At 37.2% G+C, this 21,992-nt stretch overlaps 1 protein-coding gene across 1 annotated transcript in view; it reads left to right on the top strand.

Annotated features, from left to right (window-relative positions):
• The window catches only part of pex5la (peroxisomal biogenesis factor 5-like a), a gene marked incomplete at both ends in the record, with an annotated part of 84,686 nt that extends 63,176 nt beyond the window's left edge, over positions 1-21,510 (top strand). The window contains 7 exons of the mRNA XM_079244733.1: positions 10,390-10,506; positions 11,483-11,626; positions 12,548-12,618; positions 14,490-14,708; positions 17,256-17,421; positions 20,583-20,740; positions 21,309-21,510. Coding sequence (XP_079100859.1) covers positions 10,390-10,506; positions 11,483-11,626; positions 12,548-12,618; positions 14,490-14,708; positions 17,256-17,421; positions 20,583-20,740; positions 21,309-21,510 — 1,077 coding nt within the window. The remainder of the gene's footprint in view (positions 1-10,389; positions 10,507-11,482; positions 11,627-12,547; positions 12,619-14,489; positions 14,709-17,255; positions 17,422-20,582; positions 20,741-21,308) is intronic.
• Positions 21,511-21,992: the final 482 nt, after the last annotated feature.

Below are 21,992 nucleotides of genomic sequence, written 5' to 3'. Positions count from 1 at the left end.
CACAGCTCTACAGGTTTTCAATGTATTCCTGCTTCAACACACCTGAACCATATTAAATGGATCCAACAGCCTATGAAGTTCTGCATAACAACTCATTCATTTGAGCTGTGTTGGATATGTTGGACATGTGACCGAGTTCAATAGCCCTGGTGTCCTGTATGTCATGGCAATCCCCAGCTTTCAGTGTTTTTCCTTTTCTTTTTCTAAACTATTATCTTTCAGGGGCAGAAATATAGCATAACGTACACCTTAATGTATCTTAATGCAAATCTTGAATGAAAAAATTGAAAATAATCAAGAATTTAGATCAAATCTTTCATTTTATCAGGGTTTTGTGAAATTAGCAGAGTCAAACTAAACATTAATTATTAAAAATATAGATATACCCATAAAAGTTATTTACTTCTCAAAGTAAAACAAGACCTCTTCATTTTTTTATTGATCTTGACTCTACATTTTTAGTATTGCACTTTAAAAGCCAACATCTCTAACTGAATGAAAAACCAAAAAAAAAAAAAAAAAAAAGTGTTCTTGATTTAAAAACTGCAAGTAAAGGGGCCTCCTTAATGTGCAAGGGTAGTCTCAGTGCAGCTACAGAGGAAGCCTTTTGGCTGGGGGGATGGTTAAAAGTGATGGGTTGTTTTACCTGAGGGAATGCAAAGAAATATAGGGCTGAAGACGGTCTGAAACATACTGTGGGGCAAGATTGTGCAGGCAGTTAAAAACAAATAAACAAATGGAGGAAGTTGGTGAAGCCAAGACATTAGTAATGTACTCTTGTTGTTTTTATGCCTGTTAAAAGCTGAACCATAGCATGGAGTCGATTGAGGCAGGTCTGGCTAAGTCCAACGTAATATGCATCACACGTGACAAGTTTAATATGAAAGCATAGATTAAAATCTGAAGATGATGCAGAAAAAGTACCAATACCAGTACCAGTCAAAAGTTTGGACACACATTCCCACTGGATGTAATGGGAAAGTGTGTCCAAACTTTTGACTGCAAGTGTAGAGACAATGTAGATATAGATATAGATTTGAGCCAAATTATCTTTATTTTATGAATAATGGAAATACCTGCATCCCATAGAACACGATACCGATGGATATGATATGTGTGCAAAATTACCACTAATACTGTATTTCTTAAAAAGCCCGCTATGACAGTTGTTATGTCCTTTTTATTATTATTTATTAAAGTGAACCTTTTCCTAAATAAAATTACTTAAAATCCAATTTATTAGAAAAGTGAGAAACCAATCTCTTAAGTTCTGGTAAAAAAAAAACAAAAAAAAAAAAAAACACTTAAATAAATTGATGCAATAAAGTGAGGAATCTTAAAGCACCAGACACTTTTTTTTTTCAAATATAATATTTCCAGTACTGTTGTTCTCGTAATCTCTGAATTGTGAATCGCGTGGAATATATTTCTATTTCAGTCCTCCAGGCTTTTATATTTAATCTCCTCAAAATAATAATTTTGTGCTTCTTACAATGTATGTACTCCCATGGTACAAACTGACAGTTTAATCATGCGTGCTAAATGCACATATTCAAGTTCGTGAGATAGCTGACCCAGAAAAGTATTCACGACTCTGCTCTGGCTAACAATAGGAAGGTAAATAGGTCAGTCATTTTGTAGCCAGACATATTAGATATCACAGGAGAACGTAATGAGAGATGGATTCATTCATCTGTGTGTTGACACACTAAATGTGTTGACTTGTGAAATATGTTTGATGTTCCGTCATTATCAGGAGCAGAATAGGGTTTGCCATGATGAAAACAGAGGAATTACCCTGGTAACTTGCCTGTCCAAGAAAGAATCAGTTTTTGTTCCTTTTTGGCTTAAAGCGCTTTCATCACCTTTTCTTCTTCAAAGTCACTGTTCATATTTTAATCCAATAATGAGATAGGCAGAAAGAAATTAGATTTTCTTTTAAAGTTTAATGAGTTTTTCCTCCCATGAAATATGTCTGGACACTTTTGTCTTGTATTTTGTACTGTACAAAAAAAAAGTTGAGTGTGGGTTATAAAAAAAAAAAAAAAAACCAATGTAGGTGTCTTTTTTGGCTATTTTTTTTTCTTTTAAGAAAGCCACTTCTAAATTCTAAATGTTCCAAAAAATGACTGACCCCTGAACACTTGGGAATCCTTCAGATTTAGCTGTGATATTACATCTTGTTCAGGAGCAGCCTGGATGGGCTCTGGTACAAGTGGTTGGTCATTTTGGCTTTAATTGTCAATGTCAAACCCCTAAATCACATAATTCCCATTTAAGAGGCAGTGCATACGCGTGCCCTTTCATACTTAAAAAGAAAATGAAGGTAGACACAGCACACAGATCATTAAATCCGCTCACAGCCTCTCTTCCAATTCATCAGATTAGACGAGACAGACAAAAGTAAGGAAGTTAAAACCCAGAAAGGAGCAGTCAATGAGTTTAGGCTCCTATATAATATCACCTTACAAAGCTGGCACTGAAAACAGTAGTTTAATCCTGTTGCACTAAATAAATTATAAAAATCTGAGAAAAGAAGATATTTAAGGTAAGTGACTGTGCATGTAAAATAACGACATTGACAATTATTTAAAGCAGCTGACAGTGTAATACATTCATTAAATAGCGAACTACTGTAACAGCTGAAGGCTTAACAGGAACTTTGGGGAACATTTCTTTTGGCTGAGAGGCTTGAGAAAGCACTCCCGTGTTGGTGATAAAGATGGGATGAAGGTGACTGTGAGGTCTTTTGTTTGATTAAAATAGCAGCAGGAGAAAATTCATTTCAGTTTCTGAAATATTGTCTAAATTAGTCCTGATGCAGTCAGAGACTGCAAGGTAGTTCAGCTGGAAACATGTTAGAAATAAAGTTTTGTGATCAAAAGGTCAGTGGTTTTAAACTGCAGGGCCCCTGGAGAAAATAAATGAATGATGCCGTCAACTCCCTGAGAAACTTCCATCAGATTGCACTTAAGCAGAGCACTAAAGCTCAGCATAAGCATGGGGGTACAAAAAGCTTAACCAAGCATTCAGCATGTCTGAATTCACAAATAATTAAATTAACCAGGACAAAAGATTGATTTGATGCAAAGTAACACCAATTGAAAACAAAAATACAGAAATAGCAAAAGAAACAGAAGCTTGGAGCTGTCACCCGGATAAAGAAAAAGCTGGGACCATATCGCTTAATAACGTGATAGTTTCATTGTAAAAACATGAAATGTATCACGTTATAATGTGGTTGCGATCACTGCTGTTTCATTCTTCCTTTTCAATGGTTTTCATGTGTAAAAGTATTAAACTTACAGTTTCTCATCAGTTCCGGATCAGAGAAATGTCTAATTCACCAAATGGGATTAAATTGTTCTTCATAGGAGAGATTGTGATGGTGAAGCTTGGAGAGCACTGCGATAAATCAGACAGTACTACGACTCCATGTCTGCAACTTAATTCTCCCGGTCCGAGCGGGGCATTTAGTCTTCATATTTTCCATTTTAGTTTTCAGAGGATAAAATTTATCATCTTTGACCATATGTTTTAATGTTTTTACAACAAATCAGTGGTTTCTACAGACAGTCCCTGAGGGTCACTGTCCCGCATGTTTTCAGATTCTCCCTGCGTCAACATACCCGACTCAAATTAAATGGATTCAACCTGAAGTTCAATAGGTGTGTTGGCGCAAGGATGCACCAGGAATGTGCAAGATACTACATCCCTGTAATATATTATCAAACTATAGTATGATGAGATCCTTTTTGTTTTATTTAGGTGGTAACTTTACACTCCATAAAACGAGAGCATGTCACACAAGACAAACACACCGACTCAGGTTATGTGCTGGTAGAACAAATAAGTCTCTTGTTTTTTTATTACTTTGATTTAGAGGAACAGCAGTTGTGCCAAAAAGTTTTCATCTAGAAGTGCAGAAGCATTTACATCTGCAGCTCTGCACTGCTTTGCAGAATTGGAACATGGTGCTCCATGTCCAGTGACAACTGATGAACACTTTTTGATGTCCTGAAGACTTCTTCATGATAGCTTTACTTCCATCCTTGATGTTTTTTCATAGTCTGGTACACAGTTCTTTCAAGTGCAATACACTTAGTAGCCATTTCCTAGCTTGTAAGAATACTTTTGCAAAGCAATGATGTCTGAAAAGTGGCTATCACTGACAGAAAATGATTTAAACTCTTAGTTTTGTGTTAAATGTCACTCAAAACACTCCTGTGATTTCAGCTGAATTATATTTATTCCAAATGATTCCTGCACTGATATGAATCCAAAATGATGTTGGCTGACAACTTTATGTCAGAACGAAGTACAATATAAAAACTGTTATTTAAAGATAAAGTCAATATTTATACAAAACATGTCTTTTGGAGTTTGAATCATCACAGCAATGTGAAAAAATTGTCAGAAAGACTGAAGCAGCAGAAGATGAGCCACTGCCAAAACATTTAACTAAGTGTGTTTGCTGCAGCTTGACAATTCGGTTCAGGCATTTTAAATGTGTGCATTACTCAGTTATTTCAAATCAAGTCCAGATGGTCATACAAAAAGTTGCAAACCTTGTTGCTATAGATGGTTAGACTTCGAATGATATGATTAATGGCATTACAGTCATCATTCTCTGCAGCTGCTTTGCCATCAGCAAAAAAGAACAAGCACTTCCCTTCTTCCAGCAGTTCTATATGTTGATCTCCGTGATCTCTGGATAGAACATAATCACATTAAATGCCAAAACCCATTCATAGCACTTTGTCCACTATAATGTACTTTATTCTTCTGAGTGGCATTATCAGGACCACAGATTCCTATTTTTGTCTCATTGACCAAGTCCTAAGCTTGCTCAATACAGCAGTAGGTGGCTCATTACCTTTAAAAGGCCAGGCAAGGCCTGCTCATGACATGAAAAGGGTCTCTTTTTTATATTCTTATTATTTACTGGTGACACAGCCGTGAGATAATGAGATTGATGGGAAAACCATTAGGGCAACGTGGGCAAGTCACCCCAATCCATGAACTTGTTTACCCCCTAAGATGCCTCAAGTCATAATGGGGTAAACAGCGACAAGAAACACTTGCACCTTTAAATCGAGGATATTTATGTTAAACCACATGAAGTCAAGTTTAATCTGTTAATACAACCTAAAATTAAAACAGTCTTATCTAGTGTATTTTTTACCAACTGCATTTACTTTTTCATGCTCAGTAAAGTCCTTCTGGTGACATTTAGATGTTTTTGGTTTTTTTCTGGTACTCAGTTAAATGTTATTTGCCTGTTCTGCTAACATTTGTAGGTCAGATTTCCTTTTGAGTTTGCAACTTTCCTGCACTCCATCTAAAGTCTCAACAGCAAAACCAATTCTCACTTGAATGCTGCTGTTTTACACCTCTTATCAATTGTAGGATCATTCTTAGTAGATCAACTATAAATCACAGAGGCCAAGCAAGGCACGTTTATCTCGCACATTTTTAGCACATCATGTACATGAAAATTAAACGTGATTTACATGAAACAGAAGCATAACAGATGGTGTAAAAACCTTAAAATAGTTAAAAGCCAGAAAACTGCCACGCTGATTTCACGCACATGGAAAAACAGATGTTTTTAACCTGGATTTAAAAGTGTCTACATTTGGTGAAAGTTTGATCGCTGGTAGTTTTTTCTGTTTGTTTGCAGCTAAACAGCTAAATGCAGCTTTTCCATGTTTAGTCTGCACTCTGATCTGAATTAGTTGTCTTGAGTCTTTGTATCTGAGAGCTTTGGATGGTTTATATTCACTGAATAAATCACAAATGTTTTCTGGGCCTAAACTTTTCTAGGATTTGTAAACAACATTGGCTTCCAGTCATTTACAGGATAGATTTTAGGGGCCCAGAACAAACCTGTGAAAGACCAGGAGAAAGATTATAAAACTGGTGTAGTCCCATAGTTAAAACTCTAGCAGCAGCATCCTGGATGAGCTGCAAATGTTTAATGTTCTTTTTAGTAAGTCATCTCAATGGTAAAGACCATTGCAGTAATCCAGTCTACAGGAGATGAATGCATGTGTGACTTTCTCCTGGTCTTTCTGGAAGAATAAACTTTTAATCTTGTTGATGTTTCTGACTTGGTAAAAAGTTGTCTTAATGACAGCTTTGATGTAGCTGCTGAAAGACAGATCTGAGTCTAAAACACTCCAAGGTTACCAAGTTGGTCTGCGGTTTGAAAATCCTGAGTCTCCAGGTGTTTACCAAGGATGACCCTCTTCTCTTTGCTACCAAACAGAATAATCTCAGTTTTGTCTTCATTGCAGAAAAATTCTCTCTCGTCCTGGAGTTTATTTCCTCCAAACATTGACTTAAAAAATATATTTAATTGCAAGCAAATAACATGTGTAATGTATTTGCATTTGCATGCAATTTTGCACTCTTTCTGGGGAATATTAGTAAATCCGGCCCATATCATGGTTTAGCTAAGTTGCCATGAATTAAAGGTTCTACCATTGAATTTTACCTTCAGTGCATTTGTCACCTCAGTCCAGATGACTAAGGAACACAAATTGCAGTCTTATAGAGTTTCTTGAAAAATGAATGGGTTAGTTCAAATTATTAATGAACCCCGACTCTACCTACAGACCTCAGTTCATTTTCAAGACTTGGCTTGTGCCAGGAAGCTCTTTGTGTCAGAGCAGCTACAAAAGGAGGAATAGCTATTCCTTCCCTGCAGTGAAACACTGGATTTAAATGAACCTGCTGTATCTTGGCCTTGTTTCTCATAATTAAACTGACAATACTGATGACAAAAATTACACTTCATGGCATTTTAAAGAAATTTGCACCTCTAGTAAATTAGAAACACGTCCACATGTTTGGTTCATTTTCATTTGGCAAGTAATTTGTTGTCATCTTGTGGTGTGATTAGGGGTCAAATAAGTAACACTCTAAACAGACTTTCACAGCACAAGCATGACTGCAAGTCACAGGTAATGAGATGATGAATCAAGTCACGGTGCAAACACAGGTCCACAGAGCAGTGAGAAAGAATGAAAATCATCAACTTGATATTATGTAAATGATGATAATAGCTACAGCTTGAGAGCCATTGAGACAACCACGAAGATAAAGATTAAATTCAGCCTGGAGGAATTGATGCTGTTTTTTTGTCAAAGGGCTCATTTCTGGAAAGCTTGATCACACATACCCTTTTTTTGATATGGCTCTTTTTACATAGACAATAACTAATGGAAAGTACTTCAACTGTCTCAAAAGAAAATGTCTAGTAAAATTTGGAGAATTATGAATAGTGAGTACTTGGTAGATATTTGCATACCTCATCAAATCATTTTCATGAAAATGAAGGTAAATGAAAAGTACAGTATGTACCCCAGAAGGAAACTACAACACATACTCTACATACTGTCTGTAATCATAATAACCCTAATTCCAAAAATGTTGAGACATTATGTTAAATGTAAAAACAAACAAAATCCAATGAGTTACAAATCTTGTAAACAAATACTTTTCTTTTAAATTAAACAGAGAAACATATTTAATTATTATTTTATATTTCTTGAAAATTATCATTGCATCTTGAATTTGTTGGCAGCAACACATCTCAAAAGATTGGAAAAGGAGGTGTGAATCCAAATTAGTGGATTCTACGTATTCAACAGAAAATGTCACTTTAAATGACCACTGAAGTCTCAAAATTAATAGAAGTCCCTGTTTTCGTTTACATTTTACACAGTTTCCAACATTTTTGGAATTAGGGTTATAATAAAAAATATCAACATCGCAATCAAAAAGAGCCATTTGTATGTATTTACCTAAATCATGTATATTGTGAATTTCTATGGGGTTTTAATAGGAATAAGGGTTTCACAGCCAATTCTGCCTCAGATACTGCACTTCCTGCCAGAGCCAATAGCACAGTGGACTCCATCCTTCAGGCAGTTTGTGTTAGGGTGAGCTGCCTGCAATTACCTGCCACCTCTCACCATCAGGGGACACACTGCAGCTTCAATGTCAATCAAAAGGTTCAGCTCATGTGGAGATGTCACGACCTCTGACACAAACACAAGCATCCTTACAGCTTTCTCTCTGTCTTGTCTCTTACATACAGTGTCACTACACACACACTAACTGTAAAGAGTAGCTGTCGTGTCTTGATGAGTTTCTGGCTGCAGAGGACTCAGTAAGTCACACGAGGCTGTTCTGCTCTGTTTGGCATTATTCTTGCCAGTTTGTTCTGCCTCTGACAGGAAGACGGCCAAGAATCATGGAATCAGCCAGCTGGAAAAGAAAAACTGTGGCAATTCATTTCAAACAAGTTTTTTTTTTTTTTTTCAGTCACGACGCTAAATGCCTCTGCAGTGAAAGTAATGTGCACATGAAACAGTGGCACAAGTTATTAAACACCAAACCAACAGGAAAAAATGATAATTTGTATAAACTTAATCCCAACATAACTTCTATACAAAATTGTTTTGTAATGCCTCTCACTAAGTATTTGCCTCTCTGTTTACTGTAAACAGGCTAAGTTAAATCATAAGCCATTAATGTCCCAGCCAATGACAATAAAGCTTATTAAAGGATTTAATTACTTATTTGAGGTCAGTCAAATAAAAACATGAGATGAAAAAAGCGAGAGGCACTCCTGAACAGATGCAACCAGGTCATTGGTATGCTCCCAAAATGGCAAATTACTACTACAATTCTGTGCTATGATATAGTTGTGCTTTCTCTAATACTTATAATAAAAGTGAACTGATAATATGAAAATAAAACTATCTTTTCAATTATTCATTCATTTTCTGAAACCGTTTAATCTGAGTAAGGGTTGCGGGGGAGCTGGAGCCTATCCCAGCAGCCTTTAGGCGGAAAGCAAGGTACACCCTGGACAGGTCGTCAGTCCATCGCAAGGCCAACACAGAGACAAACAACCATTCACACTCACACGCACGCCTAGGGACAATTTCGAGTAACCAATTACCCTATCACGCATGTCTTTGGACGGTGGAAGGAAGCCAGAGTACCCAGAGGAACCCACAGCATACACAGGGAGAACATGCAAACTCCACACAGAAAGGCTACTGACTTTGTGCCACCTAAGTGTCAAACTAGATACCTCCTTGCTGTGAGACTGCAGTGCTAACCACTACGCCAACATTAAGCCCAAAATATACAAACAATGTCTCTCAACTTAGATGTTATCAATGTTTTTAGACAAAACAAAACTGTCTTAGCTCCAACATTACTTTGCATAAATGTTTTCTGACAACTTGTGCTGTATTACAACAAACGACACAACAACGACTGAATTTCTGACTATCATCAACTCATCATCCTTCTGCTTAAGGATCTGCTTTATCTTATAATCTGTTTCTTAAACAGTAATATATATAAAAACCTTTCTTTCTGTGAATTTAATATATGAAACAAAGTCAAATCATTATTCAGTGATTACTGTGATGAAAACCATTTGCACCGCAGTAGTGAGGTCTTTTTCAGACACTGTATTTATAGATATGGTTTTAAAAGAAAGTTGTGCACTAAATAATTCCTTTGGAAATGTTTTATCCAAAATAGCTCTTTAAATTTTGATTTATTTTTTTTTCTTATTATTATTATTATCATTTTATTTTTGTATATTTTGTTACAACTAAAGTAAAGTCATTCTAGTCCACTGAAGGAATTATCTTCAATCTAATTACCACGTTACTATTGCCAAGTTAGTTGATGAAAGAAATATAACTATTCATCTATCTTGTACATTGCATTTAAGAATCCTAAGCTTCATTTTCCTGACAGATAGAAAACAAGTAGCAATTGTAGGAAGTGAATTGGTATAACTGACAGGTTTCCCATTCACAGTGATGTGCTTATCGTCAGTCAGCAAATGAAATGCCAGCAAATAACATTTTAAATGTCAGGCGAATACAGACTTTAAGGGTTCAGGGTTTTTTAGATGGGTCCAAGGGGATGTCAACTAAAAAAATCTTACCATGATCAGATTTATGCATTAATAACAATTTATTTTTATGTTTATTCTTTTTCTATTTATTGTTAAGTCCATTAACCTGCCAGATCAATTCGAACGTGAGAATCTATTTTAAGCATGTTTTGGTTTTGTTTGTTTGTTTGCTTTTTCTTGAGGTTCTGCACGGGTTGTCCCTTTTAACTGTGCCTCTGTCTTCAGTTTTAATGACTCAGCAAGTGTGGAGTTCATGTATTACAGGGCCTGACAGAGCTGGCATTTCCAACAGAACGGTGATGGGAAATGTAACAAGAGCTGTTGTTCTACAGAGCACTAATCACTCATTCCCCCCTGTCAACCTCCACTCCCTCCCCCGATCTATCCATCCTCCATCTCTGCTCTGTGTCCCCTCTCTGTAATTTCTGTAGTCGGATACTGAGTTCTGGGATAAGATGCAGGCAGAGTGGGAGGAGCTGGCGCGACGAAACTGGCTGACAGAAGACGAGCAGGCGCAGATTCCCTCCAGTGTATCTCCACATGAGAAGGTCACTGTCATTAAAAGGTTACACTCTGCATGAGCAAAAACTGGTCCTGATGTTACTGATGTAGTGATAAGTAATATTTACAGCCTGTTTACTGTTAACACTGCCTGTATTTATTCATCTAAGAGGTACTGTCTTAAATTATACCCAGTAGGGCTGACAGTAAACGTCTTAAAGGGATACTTTGGCAAGTTTGTATGAGATACTTTCCCATTCTCATATTAGATATTCTATGGACAGAAGGTTGTTTAAAATTGCCAAATTTTCACAGCTATTGCTCGTGGTTAACAACTCCTGTCAAACAGAAAACTAAAGCAAATATATTAATCAATGAACTTTGTAGAAACAATTATTTAACATGACAACACAAAAGTTGCTGCCTTGATTGTTAGTTTGTGTGTGTTATTTGATATTTTAGCACTTTAATTTAGCTTGAACCATTGCTGTGGGGGCAGCAGCGGAAGAGCAGTTTCTGCGTTCTGCAAAGTAATGAAACTCCAGATCACTTTTATGGTAAATAATGTATTTTACAAAAGTAATTACATAAACCCCATGTTGGACTAAGATGTGATAAAGCTTATTTGACTCTGGTGCATGTAACTAAGCAGTGTAATTCCCCCCTCAGCTGACCATTCATAGTAGAAAATCATATGAAAATCAGACTTCTGGGGCTGTTTGATTGATTCCCAGCACAGCGATAGTTCTTACAGAAAAAGTCATTGAGCTCAAACATATGCAATACACCAAGGTAATCACGGTTTGAAAATTCAAAGTCTAACATTTAAAGAGAACAGACAAACCCTGAGGAACTCAGCCAAGGTTTGATGTTAAGCAGAAAAGATCGATTCCTGCTGCTTGAGCTTTACTTAAACATACAACAGTGCAGGACAGTTGCACTGGTTTGCATCTGAATGTGGAGAAAGCAAACTGACATTCTCACTGTTTTTTTTTTTGTTTTTTTTTGTTTTTTTACTGACAGGGTTACTACTTCCACACAGATAATCCTTATAAGGACTTACCTAATGCTTTTGAGGAGGGACTGAAGAAATCGCGCGAGGGGGACCTGCCAAACGCTGTGCTTTTGCTGGAAGCAGCCGTCTTACAAGACCCTCATGACTCAGAGGTTAAGTCATTTAGTACTCAAACATGCAAACACAATTTAAAATTTCCTTATCCTTATTTTCCTTATTTAACCCGGGGGATCTTTCTATTTTCAAAAGTGATTTATTTTGATAAAGAAAGTTAATAAATTTATAGTACAGAAAGCCAACAGAACTAAAGTTCAGTATTGATCCTCTACATGGGATCACTTAAAACCAAATCCAGTCCAACTCCCAGCACCTCCTGCTGTGGAAAACTCAAGAGGAAAAATGCTTCACTGACCACAGGCTGCGCAAAGCTGATTTAGTAGGCAGCACCTACAGGCTTTTCCCTGATTGCGTGTAGCAGGCAAGAGTTTTTTTCTTCATGTTAAAAGAGTTGTTTACTGTAGCAAAAATCCTCAACTTGCTCTTGATGAGTTTTTCCATTTGCCCAGCGAGCTGAATAATATCTCATTCTGTAGGTTTTTTCCACTTTTTATATTCCCCGATTCAAAAGAAGTGACCTCTTTGCAAGTTGAAAGAGCAAAGCCTTCGTACAAAGTGCTTTGAGGATCCCCTGGAACATACAGAAATGTGGCAGTTATTCTGAGGAGAGGATTATCCCGCGGTGTATGGAACTAATACGATTCCAAAATTCCTTCCAGGGCGCTTAGTGGCTTATTGCCCCACTGAATCATTCAGAAATAATTTCCCCTCACATTTCAAAGAGCCAAACAAATGGCTTTGACAGAGATTAGTTTTAGAACAGGTTATTTAATGTGCCCTTACACATACAATACGGAGGACTGATTTCATCATTTCAAAATTTGGATTTTATTCAGTTGTGTCGTTATGTGGCTTGAATGGCGCTTTCTACTTTCACATTTAAAGTTTGCTCTGTGTTGGACCTCATTGCTTGTTCTTCCTGTTTAGCTATTAAATTTATTTCATTTTCCCTGCAGGCCTGGCAGGTGTTGGGGACCACACAGGCTGAAAATGAGAATGAGCAGGCAGCAATTGTCTCCCTCCAAAGGTAATCAGAAACACTGTCGTTCCAGCACACTTCAAGATCAAAACTGTGTAACTATGACATGTTTTGTTTAAAAAAAAAAAAAAAAAAAAAAAAAAAAATTAACCCCAAAATCATATTTGCCCACAACTTTCAAACAGCAGTATGTCTAGCTAAAAAAAAAAAGAGGGGGAGTTGATTCTTTTTAAAAACAACTTTCAATACCTGTTCATATTAAAAGCTCCAAGTACAATTAAAACTTCAGTTATTTACCAAAGTTACCATTAACTGGAAGATGTTCATTCTTTTATTATTTTTCTTAAAATAGAGGAACCCTTATGGATGTTGACTGCAGGAGTCAGGTTCTGACAAGACTCCTCAATGGGAATTGGCCCACTTTCATTCATAACAAGGCTGAATCCAGAAATTACAGCTTTCTGGGAGTGTGAAAGACAAGTCAGCAGAAAACACCAGACGGCCATTCATCAGAAAACATCATTTCTGTTCCAGCGTCTTCATTTCTGCATTGTTCTACGAAACAAACAAAATATAATAAATGGATTAGAAACGAGGAAAATGACACAATTTTCATTCCTTATAAGAACCTCGTTTAATCCTACATGTTTGTGCATATTAACACTATTCAAATTTCTATTTATTTCATACATTGATTTTTTTTACTTTGTTATGTAATCATCCATCTGTGAAGCGAATTGTTTGGTAGGAAGTGAGACCGAGTGTTTGGCTGGCACTAGTCCTCGTGTTACTACGCAGGCTTCTTCAGATGGAAAGCATCATGTTACAATGCTGTTGGATTACTTTGTTTCAGTCTGCCTCCACAGCTTTCAAAAAGGTGAATTATTATGTGTATATATATATATATATATATATATATATATATATATATATATATATATAACATTTTTCAAACACCTGTAAGATAAGGCGACAATCTGTGTGTTTTTCTTGGGGATAATTGGATACTTTTGGTGAGTATATAACGTGAAAGCACATATGGTTTAATCACCAGTTGAACACGCTACTGTTTTATCGTTGGATGTTAATGCCTATTTAGGTCTATCGATGAAGACCTACACATTATATATATATATATATATATATATATATATATATATATATATATATATATATATATATATATATATATATATATATATATATATATACATATAATGTGTAGGTCTTCATCGATATATATATATATATATATATATATATATATATATATATATATATATATATATATACTGTATACTGTATACTGTATGTGTGTTGGTAACCGACAATCTGTGCAATCTTCACCAATCTTCACAGCAGGCGTCTAAGTTGTTGTTGTTGAGTCAGTTGGTGGAGATTAGGAAGGTTTTAGGGAGTTTGGCGCATCAGCTGCAGCACATCAGGGATGAATCTTGATGAAAACCGAATCTTGCTCTTGCTCCTCCCCTAGTCTCTTTACTAATCCAAGTCGTTCATCGAACACTGCTCCATGCTGTTCTCCTTTTCAGTTACAAAAGCCAGGATTGATCTCAGTGGCAACCATCCATATAACTGATTATGTAACCCATGATGTAACATGAGCAATCATCTCAAAAGCACTCCCCATCTCTACAGTGATCACCATGGGTGTTTTCCCTAAATGCAAAGTTGATTCAAATCATACAGCTGTGGCCAGCATGCAGAGTTGCTCCTCTGGAGCAGAGGCAGGGCAGGAAAGGTGCAGCTCAACCATCCTGACATGGAAATCATTAGCCAGTGCCTGATGTTCCTCTGCTTTGGCCTGTCCTAATTAATGCTTGTCAAATCGAGATTTCTCTTTGAAGTGCGCCCATCACACTTTCTCTCCTGTCCCATGCCTGGTTCTTGTCTCCATCCAGGTGTTTGGAGCTCCACCCAAATAACCTTTTGGCCCTCATGGCTCTGGCAGTGAGCCTGACCAACACTGGTATGCGCCATGATGCTTGTGAAGCCTTGCTTCGCTGGCTGAAACACAATCCCAAGTACAAGCACCTCCTAAAGGGCAAGAATCACCTGATGGGATCCCCAAACTCTCAGCGAAAGATGTCTTATGCTCTTAGCATGGCCAGACATGACAGGTAAAGTGTTTCAACTCTTGACCGACTGTTTATCATCATGATGTAAAGTTGAGGTGTAGCAAATATCAATAAGAAAGGAGGAACCACAGAACAACCAAACCTCCTCAAAAGTAATTAATCTCAAAGTTGATCAAGTTTCAAATGATTTAGACCAAACCTTTCTTTTTGGAAAGGTTAAATAGTTTCACTATTTAATACATCATAATAAGAACTGAGATTTAAGGTCACTTGAATGATTAATAAACACAATAATAATATTAATATCACAATTTGACTTTTTTTTATTTTTTACTGTTGTTTTCTGCAATGTAGATCTGTAATGAATACTTTCTGAAAGTTTGCTTTAAATCATATTTCTTTTTTAAATATTATATTCAATGATATGTATAATTTCATGATAAGCTGTTGTGTTTTCTCCATCATTCTTTTTTTTTTTTGTGTGTGTGTGTAATTTTCGTGGCGTGTATGTTATGCCCTCATGACAAATGCATCAAAGAAATAAAGTCAACAGTCCTTCTGTTAGAAACGGCTTCTAAAAGGTACAAATGATACTGACATCCCATTGGAAAGTTTGGCTCAGACACAACAGGTAGATGATGAACATAATATCAGATCACACTGAGTGTTTCCCTCTGAAAATAAATATCTTTACTGGCAGTTTCAGAAACTCATTTCATTCACTTAAACTCAAGGTCTCCCACTGCAACTGCTATTGCTTTAATTTCACTGGTGAGACACCAGACATGGATCTACACATATCCATCTTGTTTAACGGTTCTCACAGCTGTAGAAGGAAGGCTGTCTGTATGACGTTAAGCCCGATGGATGAGGCTGTTAGGCATATCAGATTAAAAGGCTTAATTCTTCTCCCAAAGTAAAGAAAAGCTTTATCAAATCATTAATCGTCTAGTCGGTGCTGAGAGATACAGGTACAACCTAATTACTGCGCTCTCCCCTCGAGACTGTGCAGGATAAGCTGTTTTCATTTTTGCTGCACAGCCCATCCTTCTCTCTTTAACCTTACAGTACTCTCCTGTCAGATGTCCAGTCTCCTTTTCTCTTTTGGATATTTTGCTTTACCCTCCAGCATTTTATCACACCGAGCTTAAGGGAAACCATGACCTACTTAAAGGGTTTAGACGAAAGAGACCACCAAATGAACACGGAGAATTAAATAATTTGGTTGTTGTTTCTGAAAAATGGCTTCTTCTTCTTCTTCTTCTTATTATTATTATTATTATTATTATTATTATTATTATTATTATTATTATTATTATTATTATTATAATGTTTTTGATGTTGTTGTTGACAATATGACAGCATCAAGTTTTACATGTTGCACCAGTAACATGAAACGATGTCAAATCCATACATAATCAAGTGAATGATGGTTCAGAAGAAATCAGGATATCCTCTCTGATAAAAATCTGTTTTGAGAAGCAGTTTGAAGGCAAAAGCTTGTCCTGATGTCCAAAAGCAAGTAAATCCAGAACCTCTGAGCTGAGACTGAATTCAGAGGAATTCTGCACCATCAGTAAACTGTCCATGTACTTTTGATCCAGATGGGTAAAAAGGCTGCAACAGAAATTCAGTCAAGAAGAAATACAATGATCTAAAGTCATCTCTGTGTCTATCAAGGATTATATAAAGTCCTCTGTTCCTATCAAGGATTATAAAACAGGAAGAACAAATCTTTGAAATGTTTCAAAGATGATTAAAAACTTGGAATTCAAAGATTTTCTTGCTGTCAGATCAGTTTACCATGATCAGTCAGAGGCCCAACAAACAGCTGATTTTTTATTCATCATCTGCTGCAACCAAATGACCAAAACCTCTGCTTGAGAGGGTTTGACTGCAGGTCTTACACAGAGTCCTGAACCACAACGCAGCATAAGAAACGAAGAGCCAGTGAGGGGACAGGAGGAAATCACATGGGCAAAACAATGATCAGTAAAAGGACAAAGAAATGATGTCTAGATTAGCCAACAAAAAAGGTAGTAGTATTACTTTATGTGCATCAGGTACATCCTTTAGAAATGAGCTGTCACATTTGCAAACACAATAGCTGCAAAGTAAAAGCTGTCAAAAAGTTGTGTTTTTAATTATTCTTGTTCTCGTGTGCAGAACATATACTTTTTTTTTCCTTAACACACATTGTTGGTTTTGCTTTTCCTCCCACCCAAACAATTTCTACATGCTTTATCACGGACTGCATTCATCACATCCCCTTTGGTCCACCGGATCGTCTGTTTGCAAGTGAACCAGAGTCCGCTTTATGGGGTCTGCGTCAGAGTGTGTTTGGTGTTTACACTCCACCAGACAAACTGTGCTCACGGCCCATGTAAAGCAGATCATACAGCAGCAATGTGAACACATGCCCATCATGACTGTATGAAAAAAAGTTGACATGCAGCACAGAGCACATCGTAGCTCAGCAATCTTAAAGAGTGCTCATTCAGCAGCCTTAAGTCACACTAATCCTTATCTGTCCATCTGTGTGTGTGTGTGTGTGTGTGTGTGTGTGTGTGTGTGTGTGTGTGTTTATAGCTCACTGCTACCGGAGGTCAAGGAGCTCTTCCTGGAAGCAGTTCAGCACAACTCTGACAGCATTGACCCAGATTTGCAGACAGGCCTCGGTGTGCTCTTCAATCTTAGCGGAGAGTTCAACAAAGCTGTAGATGCCTTCAACACGGCCTTGTCGGTGCGGCCTGAGGTAAGAAACCCCCCACACGCATAAAAAAACATTTGCAAACATGACACTGTGAATTGTCATAATGTCCTCAAACTCGTTTTTAAAAAGAAAACACATAAACATTAAAAAATAAAGTGAACTAATAGAACATCCATGTTCACGGTTTTTTTTTAAACCATTTTCTTATCATATCAGGATTATCGTCTAATTTTTTCACATTAACAGAGTTTTTAAATGCAGGCAGGCCTGAGCTGTTCCTTTAGTGAACCAATACAAACATCCAATCCGACTCGCACTCACTCATATCAGTCTAATGTGCATGTCTTTGTACTGTGGAAGGAAGCTCGGAGAGAACCCATGCAAAGTTGGTTAACATGAAAACTCCACATAGCTGGGAGTTTCAGTTTATATTCACGCGCTGTCATCGCTGACCCATCTGACCAGCCTGCTGCTTGCTTAAGCCATTATCACTGCATGAACAAAACTGTTTTAGTCACAAAGTCCAATGTGTGAAATGTTGTGACAGCTCCTGAGAATCAGGGCTGCAGTACTGGGCAGGTGACCCCTGAGCCCACCGTCTCTGTTCAGGTGGTTTTTTCAATTTAACATAAATGGGTTCCTCAGCATTTTTCTCAAACTATCAGTCTTGTATGTCTAAAATGTTTCCACTACTGTCCGCAGAGTGTCCGTTCTCCTTGAGATGAATCTCATTTCCAAGAGACCATGTGATCTTAACAACTCTAAACATGCCAATGCTCCTTTAACTACAGTGGCTGGGAAGTGCAAAACAAATAAAATGAAAAAAAAAAAAAAACATTTCAAAATACAAAACCAAAATTGCATTTTGAAAGCCAATTCACAATTTCAGAACAAATTATAATAAAAATAAATAAATAAAGAAAAAAATAAAGAAAAAAAAAAAAAAAAAAACAAGTTTAAATTTTAAACATTTTTGAAACATTTTTAAATTTTTATGAAACAAATATACATTTTAGAAAAAAATGAAATCAAGAAAACAATTTCCTATTTAAGGAAAAAAAATTATATTTCAGGAAACACTTGTAAAGGGCTGAGACAATCTACAATGTTGTAGTTTTATGTCAGGATGTAGAGTTAAGGCTCAGAGCTATGTTGGCAGTTCTGTAGACATAAGTAGTGAGATGCCTTGGTTTCTTTTGAGAGAGGCAACATGTCTGGCAGCTTTTTGATTCCAGCTGGAACTGTAATATGCCAACTATGTAAACTTTCTGTCTGTGATCTGTTTATGGTTTGTTTTTATTTTATTTTCTTTTAATCAAATTCTCACACTGTGATACATTATAAGTGTCACTGTCAGTTTCCCTCATACAAAAAAGCCTAGTGATGCTTGTTGTTTGCATATTTAAGCTGGTAGGTGTTGGTAGGTTAATACATTTTACAAACCAGATTTTACAGAGTATGTTATTTTATTTTTGTTTCATTCATTATCTATCAATTTGGATTTCTGAGGCTGCTTTTCTTTCCACAATATACAGTTGTCCTCTGGGTTATTTTATCTGCAGAAAAATTCATTTAGCATGAATCTTGTTCCCTGGGAGAAAACCTGCAGCTCAGGTTGAAGGAAAATTTATTGCAAATCTTCAGAGCAACAGTAATCATAATATGACAAAGAGTAAGCAAGATGAGTCATTTAAAAAAATTTCAGTGAAATCTCACTGCACTACAAGTGTCGTGATCTGCTACGCACCACATGTTTTCTCTCCAACGCAAACAGCAGACATGAAGCCCTGAAGCATGTACACACAACATGGTGAAATGGAGCCACAAATATCGCGAGGGAGTTCATGCAAACAGAAGCAGCGAGGCACACCAAACTCCCACAGCAACATGTAAAACAGCCGAAATCTGAACTGCTGAACTATTGACTGTCACACATATGTGCACAGTAAGGATCCTTTACAAGGATTTGAGCAAATGTTGCCACATATATGAAAAAATGCAGGCTTCCTAATGGAAAGGCAAGATTTATTTCAAATACTCTGAAACTGCCCTAATGTATGAACAGGGGCAGCCACGAGCTGCAGTTTACATGCAAGTAGATACAAGCTGAACGCCAGCAGGTGATGTTAAACACATGCACAAGAAGTCTTTTTAAGATCCCAATTGTTCTGGTGTGTGCAAACAGTCCATTTTGTGCAAGAATGTGACAAATCTGTATGCAGAGACAATCTGAATGAAAGAATGCAATTTCTTGGAGGAGCATTACAATGCCGTGAAAAATATTGAAAAGAATATATCCCTTCCTCAAGCTTGAAAAAAGGAGGTAAATACTTTGATAAAAGAGCTACTCAATACTTATAGTCAAGTGTTAGTGAGAGAAATGTTTATCCAGAGAACTAAAAGCATTTTCCTACACAAGAGTGCAAAGACGCCGCATGCAAAACACCCACAAACAACAAACTTTTGATCCATTTCCTTGATGCAAATCATTCTTCATGCACCGAGCTATGTCCCAAACCGCCACTGCTCAATGTTAAATCCAGTCTCCCACATTTGACTTGGTAATATCTGCTCCCCTGCTGCAACAACAGCTCTGAACACAAAAGGGAGATAATTATACCCTGCTGCCGGGCTTAACCAGAGATGAAGGACCTCTATACTGTAACAGACCACTGACCTCTGCATGTTCCTCTTTAGCTGCAGGTGGGAAACAATGGCAAGGACATCAACTATGATGTAACTCTGCTTTCCCTAAATTACCCTACTTGGGATACTTTCCATCAGAAAGCCGTAGTGTTCCCAGACAACCTTATTATTTGGGCTTCAGGATATCAGAAGATTATAGCTTGCTTATCCAAAACTTGGATTGTTATGCTGTCACTGTTGATTCATAGCTAAACAAGAAATCACTCACCTCTGTTTCATCTGGCCTTCTCTTAACCATGAGACCCTGCCTCTTAGGGTCAAAGGTGAAAAACTCGGTAAATTAACTTTAACTTGAAAATTCAGTTGGTATTAAATTTGAATGAAGAAAACAAAAGAACCTTATAAGCTTGTGTTAAGTAATTAGACACACCTATAAATATCTATGTAGGTCATATTGTGTATCCATCCAGCAGCACACATTTCACTAAACTTGATGAAAACAAATCTTCATCATGACAATCTGGCATCTTTGAAAACCCAATGCTCATTCCATCTAGGACTACTTGTTGTGGAACCGCCTGGGAGCCACGCTGGCAAATGGTGATCGTAGCGAGGAGGCGGTGGAAGCTTACACAAGAGCCCTTGAGCTGCATCCAGGGTTTATCAGGTCCCGCTACAACCTGGGCATCAGCTGTATCAATCTGGGGGCACACAGGTGAGCAGCCTCAGGTTATGAGAGTGGAAGAACCACTCTACCATGGTTGGTGAAAGTTGAATTATTGTTGAGTTTATTCACCTCATTTAACATTCAAAAATAGCTTTGAGTGTACAGAAAAAATTTGGTTTACATTTTGAGTGTTTATTGTGCGGTTATTTAGTTTATTAGACACATGCTTAGCTATGTATAAAGCCATTAAGAGTGGAAGAAGGAGATTTAGGAAGTCCTGCCTGTATCATTAAAGGCAAAGTGGCAAACCATAATTCATCTCTGTTGATCTGTGATGTCAACATAAACTACAATACATGTGTCTGAACTCTTATGGTTAGCAAGAGTTCACAACCGAATCAGCCAAACATGCCAGTTAGAGCAAGTTGAGACACTAAGATGAGCAAATATTTAAAACTTATTTAACAATTTTATTTATAACTTTATTTGAATTAAATTACCTTAACCATCAATCTTTTTTATAAGTAACTATTATATAACTTTTATTGGGATTTCTTCTCGATAAATATTTCATTTTAATCAACATGACATGTTGTATTTGTCATTGTTTTCCCAGAGAGGCGGCCAGTAACTTCCTGACTGCCTTAAGTCTTCAGAGGAAAAGCCGAAGTCGGCAGCAGTCCCACCAGGTGATGTCTGGAAACATCTGGGCAGCTCTGAGGATAGCCTTATCCATGATGGACCAGCCTGAGCTCTTCCAAGCTGCAAACATTGGCGACCTGGATCTTCTCATTCGGGCCTTCAACTTAGACATTTGAGGAGCAGGAGGAGCGATGTCTCCCCTGTCGCTTATTCTTTCAATTCTAACCTACAACCAAAAGCCCAAAGTGCACATGTGAGCATTAAAGTGTGTTCAAGACAATTTTTTGTCCTTAAGAACATAAAAAAATGAACTGCAGTCATGAAAGTGGTCATATTTTCTGCTCTCAAGCACCTTGGAGCAGTTTTAAGGGCCAGTTCTTGGACTGACTGCTTTGTGATGGAATTTGCACTGCAATTTGTGATTTCCCCAAAGAGCACAAGGACGGGCAAAGATTGTACGAGCAATGCCTTAGAGAACACATCAATTAAAAACTGACTCATCCAGTGGAACAGAGCTTAGCCAGGAAAGACAGCCAGTTTAAAGACGCCCACATAGAAACCCTCACAAGCTGTCTGCAGCAAAAAGATGAGGTTTGGAGAGAGAAACTATTGACTTGAGATCACCTCTTCCTCTTTAAGCATGGATTTTACACAACCT

The sequence above is a fragment of the Telmatherina bonti genome, assembly GCF_933228915.1.
Source record: "Telmatherina bonti genome assembly, chromosome: 8".
In the NCBI taxonomy this organism is placed as follows: Eukaryota; Metazoa; Chordata; class Actinopteri; order Atheriniformes; family Telmatherinidae; genus Telmatherina; species Telmatherina bonti.
This window is presented reverse-complemented; position numbering and strand designations above follow the sequence as displayed.